The sequence below is a fragment of the Ornithodoros turicata genome, chromosome 1, assembly GCF_037126465.1.
Source record: "Ornithodoros turicata isolate Travis chromosome 1, ASM3712646v1, whole genome shotgun sequence".
Classification (NCBI taxonomy): domain Eukaryota; kingdom Metazoa; phylum Arthropoda; class Arachnida; order Ixodida; family Argasidae; genus Ornithodoros; species Ornithodoros turicata.
The window spans coordinates 192483823-192503489 of record NC_088201.1 but is presented as its reverse complement, the minus strand read 5'-3'; the positions used below and the strand labels follow the sequence as shown (position 1 = coordinate 192503489).

Below are 19667 nucleotides of genomic sequence, written 5' to 3'. Positions count from 1 at the left end.
GCGTCCATCCAGTACGGCCAATGGCATCCACCCATTTCTGTCGTAATTCAGCGTCTCGCGGAAATTTGTGGAACGCTGCAGTACACCAACGGTTCTGTACGTTTTTACAACCTTCGGCTGCGCAAGCCATTGCCGCGAGCAAGCGACAGCGATAGCAGATCCTCAACCAGGAGACTGGCACACAATCCTTCCTTCTTTATTATGGGTTTAGAGTGGTCTCCACTCTGCGAACGACCTGATCAAACGATCACGGCCGCCATTGCGTGGCGCATGCGCAAAGCAGCAAGGGGCTATTTTGTTCCGCGGAGGCAACGCGCCGAAGGCCTCTTTGCACTTCTGGGCACATGTGGGTATTTACGGGCTGAACCACAAGTTCAACATAAGAAAAGCAACTGGGAACGAGATTACAGGAAGTGATGTCATACTTCAACGTGAGGCAAGGCGGGTCGTTATTTGAATAGATGCCGTAAGTTTTCTAGCTTCATTTGAAATAATTTAGCGTTTTTATTGAAAATAACTGCTTAATATCGATAGATTAGTCGTTCCTCTACCTGCTGCAACCGTTTTTCTTTCTTTATACACGATTAAACTATAGTTAACACGATTTTGCTGCATGTCGTCCCCAGCGACGGATTATTATGCTTTTGTCATTTTTCCTAGTCTAGTCCTCATATCACGGAACACACTGACGCCAAATATCAATTGATTAGTGCATTCTGCGTCTAAATACATCTACTTCTCTTCATATATCCGCTGTTTTATTACAGGATTCCCCCTTACTTCACGTTTGCTGAAGGAGCACAGAATCCACGGCTACATGCGCACACTAAGCAATGCTATATTGTCCCTAAATACGTTACCATTTCAGAAATTGAACTCATTTAATTTGACTAATGAACTACCTCACGCGACACACCTCCTGGCCGAAGCATTTCTTCGCATTTCAATGTAAAGCTCACAAGAGTGTTTTTTAATCCAGCCTTAATATAACTCTACTAAAGTAGTAGGCATTATGGTATATTCCAGAAATCAGTTTCACCTCCTTTCCCCAATTTTTTTCATCACTCCAATCTCACACTTAACGGCATGACACATCTCCCATCCACTTACCGATGATTCTTTCCAATCTTAGAAATTTTACTCCCACACCCAGACTAAATATATTTGTATTGTCTGTAAATAGAAATCATGCCCTGCCCTAGAAATGAATTTCATGTCATTTGTTCAATTCTTTATTTCCAGAAATTGCATGGTTTATCCTACATTCCATCCCAGCCGTCAGGAGAAATTATTGCCTCTTTTAAAAATATTTCTACCTCACGCACATTAAAGATAAGTTCATATTCTATAAATATACACACTGTAAAGCCTTCCAGAAATCAATTTCGCCTCATTTTCTCTATGCTTTATTCGCTCACCTCATGAATTTCGCTGCATGTCCCATTTCACAAGCACTTGCTGATGTTTCTTTCCAACGTTTACAATTTCTGTACCCCACTGTGATTCAGTTGAAGTCTCTGTGTCTCTATCCTTCAAATATCCACTCTGATGTCCCCGGAAACCAGTCTCGCCTCATTTGCGCAATGCTTTCGTCATCCCCGTCATGCATTTTTCTGCTGCACCCATTTCTAAAGTCTTTGCCTATGTTAAAAATATTTCTACCCCACTTAGACTCAATTTTGGTCACCATTTTATAAATAGATATTCTGAAGCTTTTCAGAAATCAGTTTCACCTCATTTACTCCACGCTTTCATCACTCATCTCACACATTTCCCTGGGTTGTCGATTCCACAGCACTTGCCGATGTTTCTTTCTAATGTTGAGAATATTTCTACCCCACCAAGATTTAACAGTATCCCATAAATAGACACCCTGAAGCAATCTAGAAACCGATTTCACCTCATTCATTTTTTATTCACATAATGGCCACGTTTTGAAAACGCTCGTCCTTTCCGGAGCACTTTGAGAATTTTCTTTCCAATGTGAAGAATATTTCTACCTGACTGAGATACAATCTCCTTACTCCATATACTCACTCCATATACTGTCACAAACACCCCTAGACAATCTCGAAATCAGTTTCACCTCATTTGCTCAATCCTTTCATCACGCATCTCATGCATTTCACTGAATGGCCCATTTCCGATGCACATGTCAATGTTTCTTACCAATTTTAAAAATATTTCTACTCCACTTATTCTCATGCTAACTGCATATCCTATAACTAGACATTGTCGAGCATTCCAGGAACAAATTTCATGTCGTTTCATTCGTTTCACCCCTCAGCTTGCACTTTCAAGGGTGCGTCACGCCTCCGAACCATCCGCTCCTCAGCACCTTTCCAATTTTACAGATATTTCTACCTCACACAGATTTAAGGTAAGTTCATATGCTATAAATGGACATTCTAAACCCTTCTAGAAATCAATTTCATATCACTTCAATCATTTCGTGACCCACAATGCATTTCGCTCAATGGCCCATTTCTCAAGCACTTACCTGTGTTTCTTTCCAACGTTAAAAATATATCCAACCCAATGGCATCCAGTTTAGCTCCATGTCCTATAAGTAGACACTCTACAGTTTTCCATAGACCAATTTCACCTCATTTGCTCAATGCTTTCCCTACCAAACTCCTACATTTCGCTGAAAGGCCCATCTCCGAGGCACTTGTTGACATTTCTCTCGTATGTTAAAAATATTTCCACCCCAACTGGATGCAGTTTAGGTCCATGTCCTACAAATAGACACCCTGTAGTTTTCCAGAAACCAATTTCACCTCATTTGCTCAATGCTTTCCCCACCAAACTCTTACATTTCGCTGAAAGGCCCATCTCCGAGGCACTTGTTGACATTTCTCTCATATGTTAAAAATATTTCCACCCCAACTGGATGCAGTTTAGGTCCATATCCTATAAATAGACACTCTCTAGTTTTCCAGAAACCAATTTCACCTCATTTGCTCAATGCTTTCCCCACCCACCTCTGACATTTCGCTGCAGTACCCATCTCCGAGGCACTTGCCGACATTTCTCTCATATGTTAAAAATATTTCCACCCCAACTGGATGCAGTTTAGGTCCATATCCTATAAATAGACACTCTCTAGTTTTCCAGAAACCAATTTCACCTCATTTGCTCAATGCTTTCCCCACCCACCTCTGACATTTCGCTGCAGTACCCATCTCCGAGGCACTTGCCGACATTTCTCTCATATGTTAAAAATATTTCCACCCCAACTGGATGCAGTTTAGGTCCATATCCTATAAATAGACACTCTCTAGTTTTCCAGAAACCAATTTCACCTCATTTGCTCAATGCTTTCCCCACCCACCTCTGACATTTCGCTGCAGTACCCATCTCCGAGGCACTTGCCGACATTTCTCTCATATGTTAAAAATATTTCCACCCCAACTGGATGCAGTTTAGGTGCATATCCTACAAATAGACACTCTGTAGTTTTCCAGAAACCAATTTCACCTCATTTGCTCAATGCTTTCCCCACCAAACTCTTACATTCCGCTCAAAGGGCCATCTCCGAGGCACTTGCCGACATTTCTCTCATATGTTAAAAATATTTCCACCCCAACTGGATGCAGTTTAGGTCCATATCCTATAAATAGACACTCTCTAGTTTTCCAGAAACCAATTTCACCTCATTTGCTCAATGCTTTCCCCACCCACCTCTGACATTTCGCTGCAGTACCCATCTCCGAGGCACTTGCCGACATTTCTCTCATATGTTAAAAATATTTCCACCCCAACTGGATGCAGTTTAGGTGCATATCCTACAAATAGACACTCTGTAGTTTTCCAGAAACCAATTTCACCTCATTTGCTCAATGCTTTCCCCACCAAACTCTTACATTCCGCTCAAAGGGCCATCTCCGAGGCACTTGCCGATATTTCTCTCATATGTTAAAAATATTTCCACCTTAACAGGATGCAGTTTAGGTGCATATCCTACAAATAGACACTCTGTAGTTTTCCAGAAACCAATTTCACCTCATTTGCTCAATGCTTTCCCCACCAAACTCTTACATTCCGCTCAAAGGGCCATCTCCGAGGCACTTGCCGACATTTCTCTCACATGTTAAAAATATTTCCACCCCAACTGGATGCAGTTTAGGTCCATATCCTATAAATAGACACTCTCTAGTTTTCCAGAAACCAATTTCACCTCATTTGCTCAATGCTTTCCCCACCCACCTCTGACATTTCGCTGCAGTACCCATCTCCGAGGCACTTGCCGACATTTCTCTCATATGTTAAAAATATTTCCACCACAACTGGATGCAGTTTAGGTGCATATCCTACAAATAGACACTCTGTAGTTTTCCAGAAACCAATTTCACCTCATTTGCTCAATGCTTTCCCTACCAAACTCCTATATTTCGCTGAAAGGCCCATCTCCGAGGCACTTGTTGACATTTCTCTCATATGTTAAAAATATTTCCACCCCAACTGGATGCAGTTTAGGTCCATATCCTATAAATAGACACTCTCTAGTTTTCCAGAAACCAATTTCACCTCATTTGCTCAATGCTTTCCCCACCCACCTCTGACATTTCGCTGCAGTACCCATCTCCGAGGCACTTGCCGACATTTCTCTCATATGTTAAAAATATTTCCACCCCAACTGGATGCAGTTTAGGTGCATATCCTACAAATAGACACTCTGTAGTTTTCCAGAAACCAATTTGACCTCATTTGCTCAATGCTTTCCCTACCAAACTCCTACATTTCGCTGAAAGGCCCATCTCCGAGGCACTTGTTGACATTTCTCTCATATGTTAAAAATATTTCCACCCCATCTGGATGCAGTTTAGGTCCATATCCTATAAGTAGACACTCTGTAGTTTTCCAGAAACCAATTTCACCTCATTTGCTCAATGCTTTCCACACACACCACTGACATTTCGCTGAACGGCCCATCTCCGAGGCACTTGCCGACATTTCTCTCATATGTTAAAAATATTTCCACCCCAACTGGATGCAGTTTAGGTCCATATCCTATAAGTAGACACTCTGTAGTTTTCCAGAAACCAATTTCACCTCATTTGCTCAATGCTTTCCCTACCAAACTCCTACATTTCGCTGAAAGGCCCATCTCCGAGGCACTTGTTGACATTTCTCTCATATGTTAAAAATATTTCCACCCCATCTGGATGCAGTTTAGGTCCATATCCTATAAGTAGACACTCTGTAGTTTTCCAGAAACCAATTTCACCTCATTTGCTCAATGCTTTCCACACACACCACTGACATTTCGCTGAACGGCCCATCTCCGAGGCACTTGCCGACATTTCTCTCATATGTTAAAAATATTTCCACCCCAACTGGATGCAGTTTAGGTCCATATCCTACAAATAGACACTCTGTAGTTTTCCAGAAACCAATTTCACCTCATTTGCTCAATGCTTTCCCTACCAAACTCCTACATTTCGCTGAAAGGCCCATCTCCGAGGCACTTGTTGACATTTCTCTCATATGTTAAAAATATTTCCACCCCAACTGGATGCAGTTTAGGTCCATATCCTATAAATAGACACTCTCTAGTTTTCCAGAAACCAATTTCACCTCATTTGCTCAATGCTTTCCCCACCCACCTCTGACATTTCGCTGCAGTACCCATCTCCGAGGCACTTGCCGACATTTCTCACATATGTTAAAAATATTTCCACCCCAACTGGATGCAGTTTAGGTGCATATCCTACAAATAGACACTCTGTAGTTTTCCAGAAACCAATTTCACCTCATTTGCTCAATGCTTTCCACACACACCACTGACATCTCGCTGAACGGCCCATCTCCGAGGCACTTGCCGACATTTCTCTCATATGTTAAAAATATTTCCACCCCAACTGGATGCAGTTTAGGTCCATATCCTACAAATAGACACTCTGTAGTTTTCCAGAAACCAATTTCACCTCATTTGCTCAATGCTTTCCCTACCAAACTCCTACATTTCGCTGAAAGGCCCATCTCCGAGGCACTTGTTGACATTTCTCTCATATGTTAAAAATATTTCCACCCCAACTGGATGCAGTTTAGGTCCATATCCTATAAATAGACACTCTCTAGTTTTCCAGAAACCAATTTCACCTCATTTGCTCAATGCTTTCCCCACCCACCTCTGACATTTCGCTGCAGTACCCATCTCCGAGGCACTTGCCGACATTTCTCTCATATGTTAAAAATATTTCCACCCCAACTGGATGCAGTTTAGGTGCATATCCTACAAATAGACACTCTGTAGTTTTCCAGAAACCAATTTCACCTCATTTGCTCAATGCTTTCCCTACCAAACTCCTACATTTCGCTGAAAGGCCCATCTCCGAGGCACTTGTTGACATTTCTCTCATATGTTAAAAATATTTCCACCCCATCTGGATGCAGTTTAGGTCCATATCCTATAAGTAGACACTCTGTAGTTTTCCAGAAACCAATTTCACCTCATTTGCTCAATGCTTTCCACACACACCACTGACATTTCGCTGAACGGCCCATCTCCGAGGCACTTGCCGACATTTCTCTCATATGTTAAAAATATTTCCACCCCAACTGGATGCAGTTTAGGTCCATATCCTATAAGTAGACACTCTGTAGTTTTCCAGAAACCAATTTCACCTCATTTGCTCAATGCTTTCCCTACCAAACTCCTACATTTCGCTGAAAGGCCCATCTCCGAGGCACTTGTTGACATTTCTCTCATATGTTAAAAATATTTCCACCCCATCTGGATGCAGTTTAGGTCCATATCCTATAAGTAGACACTCTGTAGTTTTCCAGAAACCAATTTCACCTCATTTGCTCAATGCTTTCCACACACACCACTGACATTTCGCTGAACGGCCCATCTCCGAGGCACTTGCCGACATTTCTCTCATATGTTAAAAATATTTCCACCCCAACTGGATGCAGTTTAGGTCCATATCCTATAAGTAGACACTCTGTAGTTTTCCAGAAACCAATTTCACCTCATTTGCTCAATGCTTTCCCTACCAAACTCCTACATTTCGCTGAAAGGCCCATCTCCGAGGCACTTGTTGACATTTCTCTCATATGTTAAAAATATTTCCACCCCATCTGGATGCAGTTTAGGTCCATATCCTATAAGTAGACACTCTGTAGTTTTCCAGAAACCAATTTCACCTCATTTGCTCAATGCTTTCCACACACACCACTGACATTTCGCTGAACGGCCCATCTCCGAGGCACTTGCCGACATTTCTCTCATATGTTAAAAATATTTCCACCCCAACTGGATGCAGTTTAGGTCCATATCCTACAAATAGACACTCTGTAGTTTTCCAGAAACCAATTTCACCTCATTTGCTCAATGCTTTCCCTACCAAACTCGTACATTTCGCTGAAAGGCCCATCTCCGAGGCACTTGTTGACATTTCTCTCATATGTTAAAAATATTTCCACCCCATCTGGATGCAGTTTAGGTCCATATCCTATAAGTAGACACTCTGTAGTTTTCCAGAAACCAATTTCACCTCATTTGCTCTATGCTTTCCACACACACCACTGACATTTCGCTGAACGGCCCCTCTCCGGGGCACTTGCCGACATTTCTCTCATATGTTAAAAATATTTCCACCCCAACTGGATGCAGTTTAGGTCCACATCCTATAAGTAGACACTCTGTAGTTTTCCAGAAACCAATTTCACCTCATTTGCTCAATGCTTTCCCCACACACCTCTTAGATTTCGCTGCAGTAGCCATCTCCGAGGCACTTGCCAACATTTCTTTTCAATGTTAAAAATATTTCCACCCTAGTGAGGTTTAGTTTCGGTCCATGTCCAATAAAAAGATACTCTGAAGCACTCCTGCAATCTGTTCCTTCTCATTCACTCCACTTTTTTATTCACAGAGGCCTAATTTTGAACACGCTGCTACTGTCCAGTGCAGCTTGAGCAATTTCTTTCCAATGTTAAAAATATTTCTTCCCCAAACAGATTGCAGATAACTTCATATCCTATAACTAGACATCTCTAAGGAATCCAAAAACAGATTTCACATCATGTACTCAATTCTTTCATTACTAGCCTCACACATTTTGCATGCATAGCTTATGTCTGAAGCACTTACGTGTGTCAATGTTAAGTATATTAGGTTAGGTTGAACCTCTACTGAGGTTGTGGACGCCTCCAGTATACTATAAGTAGATAGCCTGAAGAGCTCCAAAAATTAATTTCATTTCATTCAATTTTTTGTTAACATATTTGCAAAATTTTTAAAAGACTGCTCGTGTCTGCAAGAATTTGCACAATTTCTTTCTGATATTAAAAATATTTTCTCCCCACTGGGATTGAATTTAATTGAGTATCCTATAAGTAGACATTGTGAAGCATTCCAGAACCACATTTTCTGTCATTTACTGAATTCTTTCATTACTCAAGTTGCATATTCCAGGGCACATCTCTAAACCGCCTGCCAATGTTTGTTTTCAATGTTAAACATATTCTACGTTACATTCCAAAAATCAATTTCACTTCATTTTCTCAATCCTTTCATCACTCTCCCCACGCACTTCTCCTCACTGCCCGTTTCTGAAGCATTTGCCCATATCCCTTTCCGATGTTAGGTACAAATATTTCTCCTCCACCGAGATGCAATTTAAGTCAATGTACTAAATGTAGCTATTCTGAAGCATTCCAGAAATCAATTTCACCTCATTCACTTCATTATTTTATTCACAGATTATGAAAAACATTTTATATTATATTTTACACATTATTTTATATTATTCAGAGGCCACGTTTTTAAAATACGGCTCCGGTCTGGAACAATTTGCAAATCTGATATCCTGATGCATTCCAGAAACAAATGTCATGTCATTTACTCAATTCTTTCATCACTGAACTTGCACATTCTAGTGACAAATCTTTAGACCACTTGCCAATGTTTCTTTTCAATGCTAAAAATATATCTACCTCACACAGATTCAAGGTAAGTTCATGAAGAAAATAATATGAGGCACACCGGTGAATGTAGAAAGATGCACTTGAGTCTGGCTAAGAAAAGAAAGTTAACCACACACACTGGGCTCAAACCATCACATACTTTTAATGGACTTAGAATTCATAGATAAAGATAGTGTAAAATTGGAAGGGGGAGTTCAACAGAAGGCATGCTGGTGCCGATTGCTGATGTTGTTTGGAGAGATCATTCTTCCACATGACTGGAAAGGTGGTACAGCTTGGGACAAAAGTTTACGGAACACCGAGGTGTCGCATTTAGCTGTTGGGACGACCCCCTGGCAGCCAAAAGGAGCAGACACACATACTGAAAAATTAACAGAATAGCCGGTCACCTGTTTCTTGTTCGATCTCTTCCTAATATCTAACAGGGGGCCGCTCGGATGAAGAAATGTGCCAGTGCCGTGTTCCGCAAACTTTTGTCCCAAGCTGTACCACTCCATAAATCAGGAGACAAGCATTGTGCAAGAGGAGCAACAATTATTGCCCCATAATTTCATGTACAATACTAGTGCACATTATCTAACACCTAAAATTCTGTTCCTCCTTCTCTCCATATCAACGCGGTATTAGAAAAAAAATTGTTGTGAAATGCGGCTAGTCCCTTTTCTTATGACTTTCATGTCACACTGGATCACAAGTTCTGCACGAACTGCAGATTTCTTGACTTCTCGAAGGCATCCAATAACGTATCACACTCTCTCTTTTTTTTCTTTTTTTCATCAATTGCACAATGTTGGCATTGATGATAAAATTCTATCTTGGATACATTCCTTGACTAATCGCTCACAGTTTGTCTCTATGAACGATAATGAATCCAGTCTAACGCCTGTCCTCTCTGGAGTTCGCGAAGATTCTGTCCTTGGATCACTTCTCTTTCTCATATACAGTCGTGTCTCATTATCCAGACACTTCAGTAGTCATCCCTTTTCATCTGGATACCAGATAACTGAACCAAGCAAGCTTCTGGGAAAACCTTAAAATTGATACTCCTGCCTACTCCCTGGGTCTTTTTTGTTTGTTCCCTGGCACATGAATTTTTACCAATTTGAAAGTATGGGCCACCAAACAGTCCCATCTTTAGCCCTTTCCGGGAAAACCCGACAAATTTAAAACTCTCCTTTATAGCTCCAGAAAAGGGAACAAAAAAAAAGATTACTTCAAAAAATCATGCAAGGGGAACCGATTGCAATCAATAGTAATGTGTGACAGAATTCTGGTCACACCCACAGCATGCACTGAGTCAACCTGCTAATGTCTCAGAAAGTTGGTCTTCTTCCAGGATAACCGGGACCAAGTCCTATGGTAGCTGGCTCGTTCTCGGTAATGCAAGTTTTCCAGATATGTGAAATCCGGATAAGCGAAGCATAACTATACATTAACAACCTTCCAAATGATCTTACATCAGTGATTTATCCAGACCCCCCCCCCCCCCATAAAATCTAGCGAGATTGCAGAATATTGAGTGACAAGCATGTAAATATACCCTCCCCCCCAAAAAAAGAACCAAATTCTGGTGATAATTTCTCGCTCTAATAAAGTGCATGTGACTTATTCCATTAAAAGCATTCCATTTGAATCAGTATCACCATGGTCTCTGTGTATCACTTTACAAATACCTCATAATTTTCATTTCATCTAACCTGTCCTGGCTCCCTCATGTTGAACACATCACTACCAACAAATCTTGTGCTCCAGGTTACACCTCTGAATTTTTTTCATCCACTCCAACTATAGTGACTGTATAAATTACTAGCCCTTCCTAAGTTGGAAGACACAGCTCTGTGTCGGATACCGACTACATCAACATTTCAAACTCAATAGAAACAGTACAATGCAGGACAGCCTGTTCATATTTGGTAACTACAATGCCAGTATCACTGCTATGAAACATATCCTCCATCTGCTTCTACTTTGCACTTGTCAAAACATAACTAGTCCTTGTTTCGACAAGATTTATTATCATTCATAATAATCACCTCAGAGAATCTTTGGTCTAGCAGGCTATATATATATCTCATATCGTGCCGATCACCTGTAGAAAGTGGGTATTCCCTGATGTTCAAGGAAGTCATTTCTGAATTCATTTCTTCCTCGTATGTCGTTGTAGTGGAACCGCCTTCCCGGTACCATCGTCAAGCAATTCAAGAACTGGTTATGTGTGCATGTGTTTTCATTCCACATGTTGTACACTTGTGCTGTATTTTTTGCTCTCTAATAGGCTCAATTTCTTCATTTTTTCCACATTCTTTTCAATTCACGTTGTGCAGTTTTGTACATGTGGACCTAATTTGGAAATATTTTTGTGTGCTGCTTATATTAACATCGTACCAATTTTTAATCCACTCCTGGCTCGATGTAAAGAAAAACTAAGAGATTGTGAAGCTACGTGGAACCCTTGTGAGAATCATTGTGCAGTATGGAGCACACACACATGTATATATACATACATGAAAAAAAAAAAGGTGTTAGTAAATATTGCATTGTGGTCGTCAGTCTGAACATATATAATGATACCCATGCACTGTGTTGAAAGACAAATCATCTCGTTTTGTGGCCTTCTTCGTTTCAGAAGTGACTAGGTTTATCTCAACAGTGGACAGCCAGATCTGTTTGATCCACAGGATTCCATTTGTGCAGCCCAAGTCTATAAAAGAGAGAGGTCAAACAACAGCAATGATGCCTGAGGTGCCTGTTTGCCCCACATGAACACCAACAGTGTAAAACTATCAACTTTGAGGACTACGAATCAGTCAAGATTATTCGTAATAGTGAAAGCGGCACACTTCATCGGGTGACACCTCTAGAGTGAACACCGCAAATTATAGGACTTCATATGTTCCTGTCATCCACTACAATGGTCCAAGTGTTTCACAATGTAGGCAACGTGCAAGAAAAAAAATGACCTTTGGCGGCCTGCAAAGGCGTGACAGTTAGTCAGTTGTAACGGCAGTGGCCACACGTGGAGCCAGAAATGTGCGCTCGCTTGTACATTCCATCACTGCCAGTCAGAACTCATGTTGAGGAAGCCATCTCCTCCTGATGGTCCTGAGGTTGAGGAAGTCTCCTCTACTAGAGGAGTAAGAACACACCATGTGACGCCATCGAGAACATTCCACCTCTCCAGCATCCTTTCCGTCCTGTGCGAGTATCACCGTCTCTGTCGTGAGAAACACTATAGGGGCACAGAGTCTTGGTAGCACCCATCTAAGCCCTACACAGCCACATCCCCCATTCCCTGACACACTTCCTTTGCCAGCAGCAACATTAGCAAGGGTGAAGCAAGTTCCTTAACTGGCTTAAAACTGTACTACAATGCAACTTCAGCTACTGTGCAATAAATCCTCGACTCCAATGACTAACGCGTCTATCTACAAGACAACTTTAGCCCCACACCATTACATTGTTGATTGGTATGAGTTAAGGAATCCTAATTGAATTTTTTAGTGTACCGGATTCAGTGTGCAGATAAACTGTTGTCTAAGATTGTGAAATGTAAAAACATGTGTATAGTTCAAAATAAATGATATACAATGTGAAAACATCTGTTTACCTTGGTTAGAATTAGAAATAAAATTGCCATATTGCCACACAAGAGATGCAGGAATTGCTGGTTACATGGTTCTGTTGTCCTAGTTCCTTGGCTAGCCGGCTAGGATGCAGCTTGGAAGAAGGTACATGAAAGTGCTCTTTCTCCACCTATGTGAAGTTGAAGGAGAACGGAGCTCTGAAAAACAAAAAGAAAAGCAGGATACCAAGACGGAAGCACAGCAATATCAGAAGTAGATGTTGGACAGCATATATTTCATGACATGCAATTGTCATAAAAAGGAAGGCAAAAAAATTAACAGTAGTAACCTCCACAACAGCATAGAACTTGTAGTCATAAAAGTCACACATTAAGCATTTCTTACATTTGCAGGGATTTCTTAGAAGGATTCGGCGTTATAGTATGGGGGAAAGCTGCAAAGTATCAAAAAAGAAAAGAAAACTTGTATGGCAATGAAAATAATTTACTGGTATGCTTCATAACGCCCGGTTACAGGGTGTTCAATTTCTGTATAGATTCCGAATGTCAACCTATAGGATATGGACTTCGATTGAAATGAGTGGAGAACAATATTTAACATTGGAATGAAATTTTGCGAACTGCTCCAGACAGGACCTGTATATTCAAAATGTGGCCATTATGTGAATAAAAAGTTAACTGAATGAGATGAAACAGATTTCTGGAGCACATCAGAGCATCTACATGCAGAATATGGACTTAAATTGAATCTCTCTAGTGTAGAAATCTTTTTGACACAGGAAAGAAGTTTCTCAAACTGCTGAAGACACAAGCGTTATCTTGAAATTTGTCCTATGTGAATAAAAGATGGAGTGAACGAGATGAAAATTATTATTGGAGCGTACCAGATCTCTATTTACAGAATATGGACTTAAATTGGGTCTCAGTGGGGAGAACTATTTTTAACATTGGAAAGAAACCTCACAAACTGTTCCGGACAGGAGCTGTGCCTTCAAAATTTGGCACATGAAGTGAATAATGACGTGAAATTGATTTCTGGATTGCTTCAGAGTGTCTATATATATGTTATGTTATTTATCAATTAAATTTCAGTTCAGGTTAAATTATTTACCATTGGAAGGACACATGGGCAAGTGCTTCAGAAATGGGCAGTGCAGCAAAACATGCATGGTAAGTGATGGAAGAATTCAGCAAATCAAGTGGGTTTCTAGAACGTTTCAATGTGTCTCTTTACAGAATATGAACTTGAATATATGTGCGGTGGAAATATTTTTAACGTTGGAAAGAAATATCGGCAGGTGCCTCGGAGATGGGCCTTTCAGCGAAATGTAAGAGTTTGGTAGGGAAAGCATTGAGCAAATGACGTGAAATTGGTTTCTGGAAAACATCAGAGTGTCTACTTATAGGATATGAACCTAAACTGCACCCCATTGGGGTGGAAATATTTTTAACATTGGAAAGAAATGTCAGCAAGTGCCTCGGAGTTGGGTACTGCAGCGAAATGTAAGAGTTTGGTAGGGAAAGCATTGAGCAAATGAGGTGAAATTGGTTTCTGGAAAACTACAGAGTGTCTATTTATAGGATATGGACCTAAACTGCATCCAGTTGGGGTGGAAATATTTTTAACATATGAGAGAAATGTCGGCAAGTGCCTCGGAGATGGCCCTTTGAGCGAAATGTAAGAGTTTGGTAGGGAAAGCATTGAGCAAATGAGGTGAAATTGGTTTCTGGAAAACTACAGAGTGTCTACTTATAGGATATGGACCTAAACTGCATCCAGTTGGGGTGGAAATATTTTAAACATATGAAAGAAATGTCGGCAAGTGCCTCGGAGATGCGTACTGCAGCGAAATGTAAGAGGTGGGTGGGGAAAGCATTGAGCAAATGAGGTGAAATTGGTTTCTGGAAAACTACAGAGTGTCTATTTATAGGATATGGACCTAAACTGCATCCAGTTGGGGTGGAAATATTTTTAACGTATGAAAGAAATGTCGGCAAGTGCCTCGGAGATGCGTACTGCAGCGAAATGTAAGAGGTGGGTGGGGAAAGCATTGAGCAAATGAGGTGAAATTGGTTTCTGGAAAACTACAGAGTGTCGACTTATAGGACATGGACCTAAACTGCATCCAGTTGGGGTGGAAATATTTTTAACATATGAAAGAAATGTCGGCAAGTGCCTCGGAGATGCGTACTGCAGCGAAATGTAAGAGGTGGGTGGGGAAAGCATTGAGCAAATGAGGTGAAATTGGTTTCTGGAAAACTACAGAGTGTCTATTTATAGGATATGGACCTAAACTGCATCCAATTGGGGTGGAAATATTTTTAACATATGAGAGAAATGTCGGCAAGTGCCTCGGAGATGCGTACTGGAGCGAAATGTAAGAGTTTGGTAGGGAAAGCATTGAGCAAATGAGGTGAAATTGGTTTCTGGAAAACTACAGAGTGTCTATTTATAGGATATGGACCTAAACTGCATCCAGTTGGGGTGGAAATATTTTTAACATATGAGAGAAATGTCGGCAAGTGCCTCGGAGATGGGCGTTTCATCGAAATGTAAGAGTTTGGTAGAGAAAGCGTTGAGCAAAGGAGGTGAAATTGGTTTCTGGAAAAATACAGAGTGTCTACTTATAGGATATGGACCTAAACTGCATCCAGTTGGGGTGGAAATATTTTTAACATAGAGAAATGTCGGCAAGTGCCTCGGAGATGGGCCTTTCATCGAAATGTAAGAGTTTGGTAGGGAAAGCGTTGAGCAAATGAGGTGAAATTGGTTTCTGGAGAACTACAGAGTGTCTATTTATAGGATATGGACCTAAACTGCATCCAGTTGGGGTGGAAATATTTTTAACGTATGAGAGAAATGTCGGCAAGTGCCTCGGAGATGGGCCTTTCATCGAAATGTAAGAGTTTGGTAGGGAAAGCGTTGAGCAAATGAGGTGAAATTGGTTTCTGTAAAACTACAGAGTGTCTACTTATAGGATATGGACCTAAACTGCATCCAGTTGGGGTGGAAATATTTTTAACATATGAGAGAAATGTCGGCAAGTGCCTCGGAGATGGCCCTTTGAGCAAAATGTAAGAGTTTGGTAGGGAAAGCATTCAGCAAATGAGGTGAAATTGGTTTCTGGAAAACTACAGAGTGTCTACTTATAGGATATGGACCTAAATTGCATCCAGTTGGGGTGGAAATATTTTTAACATATGAGAGAAATGTCGGCAAGTGCCTCGGAGATGGGTACTGCAGCGAAATGTCAGAGGTGGGTGGGGAAAGCATTGAGCAAATGAGGTGAAATTGGTTTCTGGAAAACTACAGAGTGTCTATTTGTAGGACATGGACCTAAATTGCATCCAGTTGGGGTGGAAATATTTTTAACATATGAAAGAAATGTCGGCAAGTGCCTCGGAGATGGGCCATTCAGCAAAATGTCAGTGGTGTGTGTGGAAAGCATTGAGTAAATGAGGTGAAATTGGTTTCTGGGGACATCAGAGTGCGTATTTGAAGGATAGAGACTTCAACTGAATCACAGTGGGGTAGAGAAATTTTTAAGATTGGAAAGAAACTTAGGCAAGTGCTTCAAAAATGGGACGTGCAGCAAAATGCATGAGGTGAGTGAATAAAGCAGTGGGAAGTAAGGTGAAATTGATTTTTGGAAGGGTTTAGAATGTGTATATTTATAGATGGGTTGCACCGGCCCTAAAGAAAGAGGGGAAAAAGCACTAGGAAAGCTATGGTGTGACGTCACGTGCAACCCATGTATAGAGTATGAACTTACCTTGAATGTGTGTGAGGTAAAAATATTTCGAACATTGGAAAGAAACATCGGCAGGTGGTTCGGAGAGATGACACGCCCTGGAACGTGCAAGTTGAGTTGAGTGGTAAAGCAATGAACATATGACATGAAATTTGCTTCTAGAATGCTTCAGAATGTCTGCTTATAGGATATGGAATTTGATTGAATTGACTATTGAATATCAGTGGGGAGAAATGGAAAGAAACTTCGCAAACTTCTGCAGACGCGCGCAGTGTTTTCAAAATGTGGTCATTATGTGAATAAAAAATGAAGTGAATGAAATGAAATTCATTTCTAGGGGAAGGCATGATGATTAGTTGTACACTATATTATATAAATATGGTTAGTCTGAGTGCGGGAGGAATATTTTTAACATACGCAAAACATTCCGATGACAACTTGGGAGGTGGAGTGCAGGATCAAACGTGTCATTTCTGCACATAAGAAATTTACCAAATGGCATTAAATGCATTTCTAGAGCACAGCTTGATTTCTAGTTGTAGGCTCTATATATGTTTAGTCTGAGCAGTGAATAAATATTTTTAAAACATGCAATAATTTCTGCTGACGGCTTGGATGGAATGTAGGACAAACCATGTAATTTCTGGAAATAAAGAATTGAACAAATGACATGAAATTCATTTCTAGGGCAGGGCATGCTTACTAGTTACAGACAACATAAATATATTTAGACTCAGTGGGGGAGTAAACTTTCTAAGATTGGAAAGAATCATCGGTAAGTGGATGGGAGATGTGTCATGCCGTTAAGTGTGAGAGTGGAGTGATGAAAAAAATTGGGGAAAGGAGGTGAAACTGATTTCTGGAATATACCATAATGCCTACTACTTTAGTAGAGTTATATTAAGGCTGGATTAAAAAACACTCTTGTGAGCTTTACATTGAAATGCGAAGAAATGCTTCGGCCAGGAGGTGTGTCGCGTGAGGTAGTTCATTAGTCAAATTAAATGAGTTCAATTTCTGAAATGGTAACGTATTTAGGGACAATATAGCATTGCTTAGTGTGCGCATGTAGCCGTGGATTCTGTGCTCCTTCAGCAAACGTGAAGTAAGGGGGAATCCTGTAATAAAACAGCGGATATATGAAGAGAAGTAGATGTATTTAGACGCAGAATGCACTAATCAATTGATATTTGGCGTCAGTGTGTTCCGTGATATGAGGACTAGACTAGGAAAAATGACAAAAGCATAATAATCCGTCGCTGGGGACGACATGCAGCAAAATCGTGTTAACTATAGTTTAATCGTGTATAAAGAAAGAAAAACGGTTGCAGCAGGTAGAGGAACGACTAATCTATCGATATTAAGCAGTTATTTTCAATAAAAACGCTAAATTATTTCAAATAAAGACAAAAAACTTACGGCATCTATTCAAAAAAACGACCCGCCTTGCCTCACGCTGAGAAATGACGTCACTTCCTGTAATCTCGTTCCCAGTTGCTTTTCTTATGTTGAACTTGTGTAATTTCCGTATTTACGCTTTACGCTATATCTCATATCTCTCTTCGAGTTTTCAAACATTTGGCGGTTTCGTGCGTGGTTGCGTGACAGTGGTGTTGTGTTGGCTGTTCCCCCATTGCTTCGTTACAAGAGTTGTGCGGTCTATAAACAATGAGAGTAAGTTTACGGATGTCTTCAGGAGCTAATGTTGTGGATCGATAATGACGAGTAAAATTGTCACGAGTAAAATTACGAGTAAAATTGTCACGCGGTCACGAGCCGCACTTAACTGCACCCAGCGTTCACAGCTCTGTGCATATGTTCAAACAGTGGCTTATCCATAATGGTAACCACGGGGACGCGATTCTGGGAACTTTCGTCTGGGGGCTCTATGTGGTTATTGCCACGGTGGTCATTGCAGACATATTTTTCCCCAACTGAAACAACAAAGCACCCACCCCCACCCCTGCACGGGGTATACAGTGAAACAAACGAACAACTTTAGCTGGTTAAGGCGGAGATTCGGGCAAGTTGGTACATAACTACGTAGAAAACAGCGCAGAGGCGGTACAGAGACGGTGTCCCGTCTCTGCGCTGTTTTCTACGTAGAACAACTTTATTTTAAGATGATGAATGGGGAGTTTCGGTTCAGGAAGGTTGGTGTTGTGTATTGGTGCGTGGTGTACGATTCAGCCAGGTGTACGATTCAGCCAGGTGCGACGACGCCGCTTTGGCGCGAGAAGATCATGTATCGCGGGGAAGCGCGTGTTCTCTGGTTTCGTGGTTCACGCTAATGCGCCAGTCGGGCGTATCCCTTCTTGCAGAACAGACATATGTAGTCCTGAAAGCAGTACAGTTCGGGTTCATCGTGAGCAACGGAGTCTCAATCTTCCCAAACTCAACAGTTGGTAGTGTGGGCAATGAAGAATAGTGTGCTCTAGAGCACCGCAGTGACTGCACTGAGGAGAGCCAATTTGTCTCAAGTGGTAACGCCACTGAGCTGTAAAAGCTGCATCGACTCGCATTTGAATTAGTGCAGCATCGTGGTGAGAGGTGTGTTGAAGCATGTGTTGAACAACTCTACATCAGCAAAGATGGGGAAAAAAATGTCGGTTTGTTCATTGGCTGGGAGCCAGCGGTGTCACAAGGCGTTACAGAATGGAACGGATGCGGTGCCGAGGAAAGAAATGGTGTTGCGTGGTAAATCACTGCGTTCTACTTCTTTTCTATCTGTTACAAGCTCAGTGCTGTTATACAGTTGCTCTCTGAAGATATGTTCATCTCCAATCTTTGTTAATTGATTAACGCTGCTGTTTTGTTTTTTCAGAAATCAGCCGGCAGCGTGCGTTACCACATAAAGTTACGAATGTCCAACGTTAGCAGAAAGAAAGCACCAATGGAATCTCTCGCCAAAAACCTACGTGAGTGATCCTGTGGCGTCAAAATGTTTGAAAGCCACGCCTTGTTCGACTAAACGTCCGTGCGTCGAAAACAGACGCGCGACGGAATCTAACGTCCTACCACGAACTGTGAAAACGCGCATCTTTTTAGGCAACACTACTCGAGTACATGTGCACAGCGCACGCAGCACATGTTCTTTGCACATTACGCAACCTTTGCAAATATTGGAAAATTATTGAGTAAAATATTGAAGAAAAACTAAAGCTCACCAGCTTCACCTCAACTGGGCTGTAGTGTCCACTACATTTCCATTCATGTGTTTGTGAGGCTTAACGGGGCACAAAACAGATTGACGAACATTCTCCAATTATTCAACGATGACAAGGATTAAGGTCACATCGACACCCACAAAGAACGCGATAGAAGGGTTATTGACCTATACCCTGGTTGAGATGTCACCTTTGTTTACCACCTGGCCGGTTTCACGTCAATTCAGG

At 41.2% G+C, this 19667-nt stretch overlaps 1 protein-coding gene and 2 long non-coding RNA genes across 4 annotated transcripts in view; 2 read left to right on the top strand and 1 right to left on the bottom strand.

Annotated features, from left to right (window-relative positions):
• Window positions 1-435: 435 nt before the first annotated feature.
• Window positions 436-13206, top strand: LOC135378902 (uncharacterized). The gene is made up of 3 exons (XR_010418616.1): window positions 436-466; window positions 1243-2380; window positions 11616-13206. It is a non-coding gene; the product is annotated as an uncharacterized LOC135378902 (long non-coding RNA).
• On the bottom strand, window positions 9061-17795 carry LOC135378903 (uncharacterized). Its single transcript, XR_010418617.1, has 3 exons — window positions 16690-17795; window positions 16294-16370; window positions 9061-12718 (listed from the first exon to the last, which is right to left on the bottom strand). It is a non-coding gene; the product is annotated as an uncharacterized LOC135378903 (long non-coding RNA).
• Window positions 17796-17814: 19 nt separating this feature from the next.
• The window catches only part of LOC135378901 (uncharacterized), a 32381-nt gene continuing 30528 nt past the window's right edge, over window positions 17815-19667 (top strand). The window contains exons 1-2 of one of the 2 annotated variants that reach the window (XM_064612070.1): window positions 17815-17946; window positions 19097-19190. In XM_064612070.1, the coding sequence (XP_064468140.1) occupies window positions 17941-17946; window positions 19097-19190 (100 nt within the window). In that variant the 5' untranslated portion in view covers window positions 17815-17940. Of the gene's footprint in view, window positions 17947-18536; window positions 18970-19096; window positions 19191-19667 lie in introns of those variants that run through there. The other variant, XM_064612069.1, reaches the window with a different exon arrangement.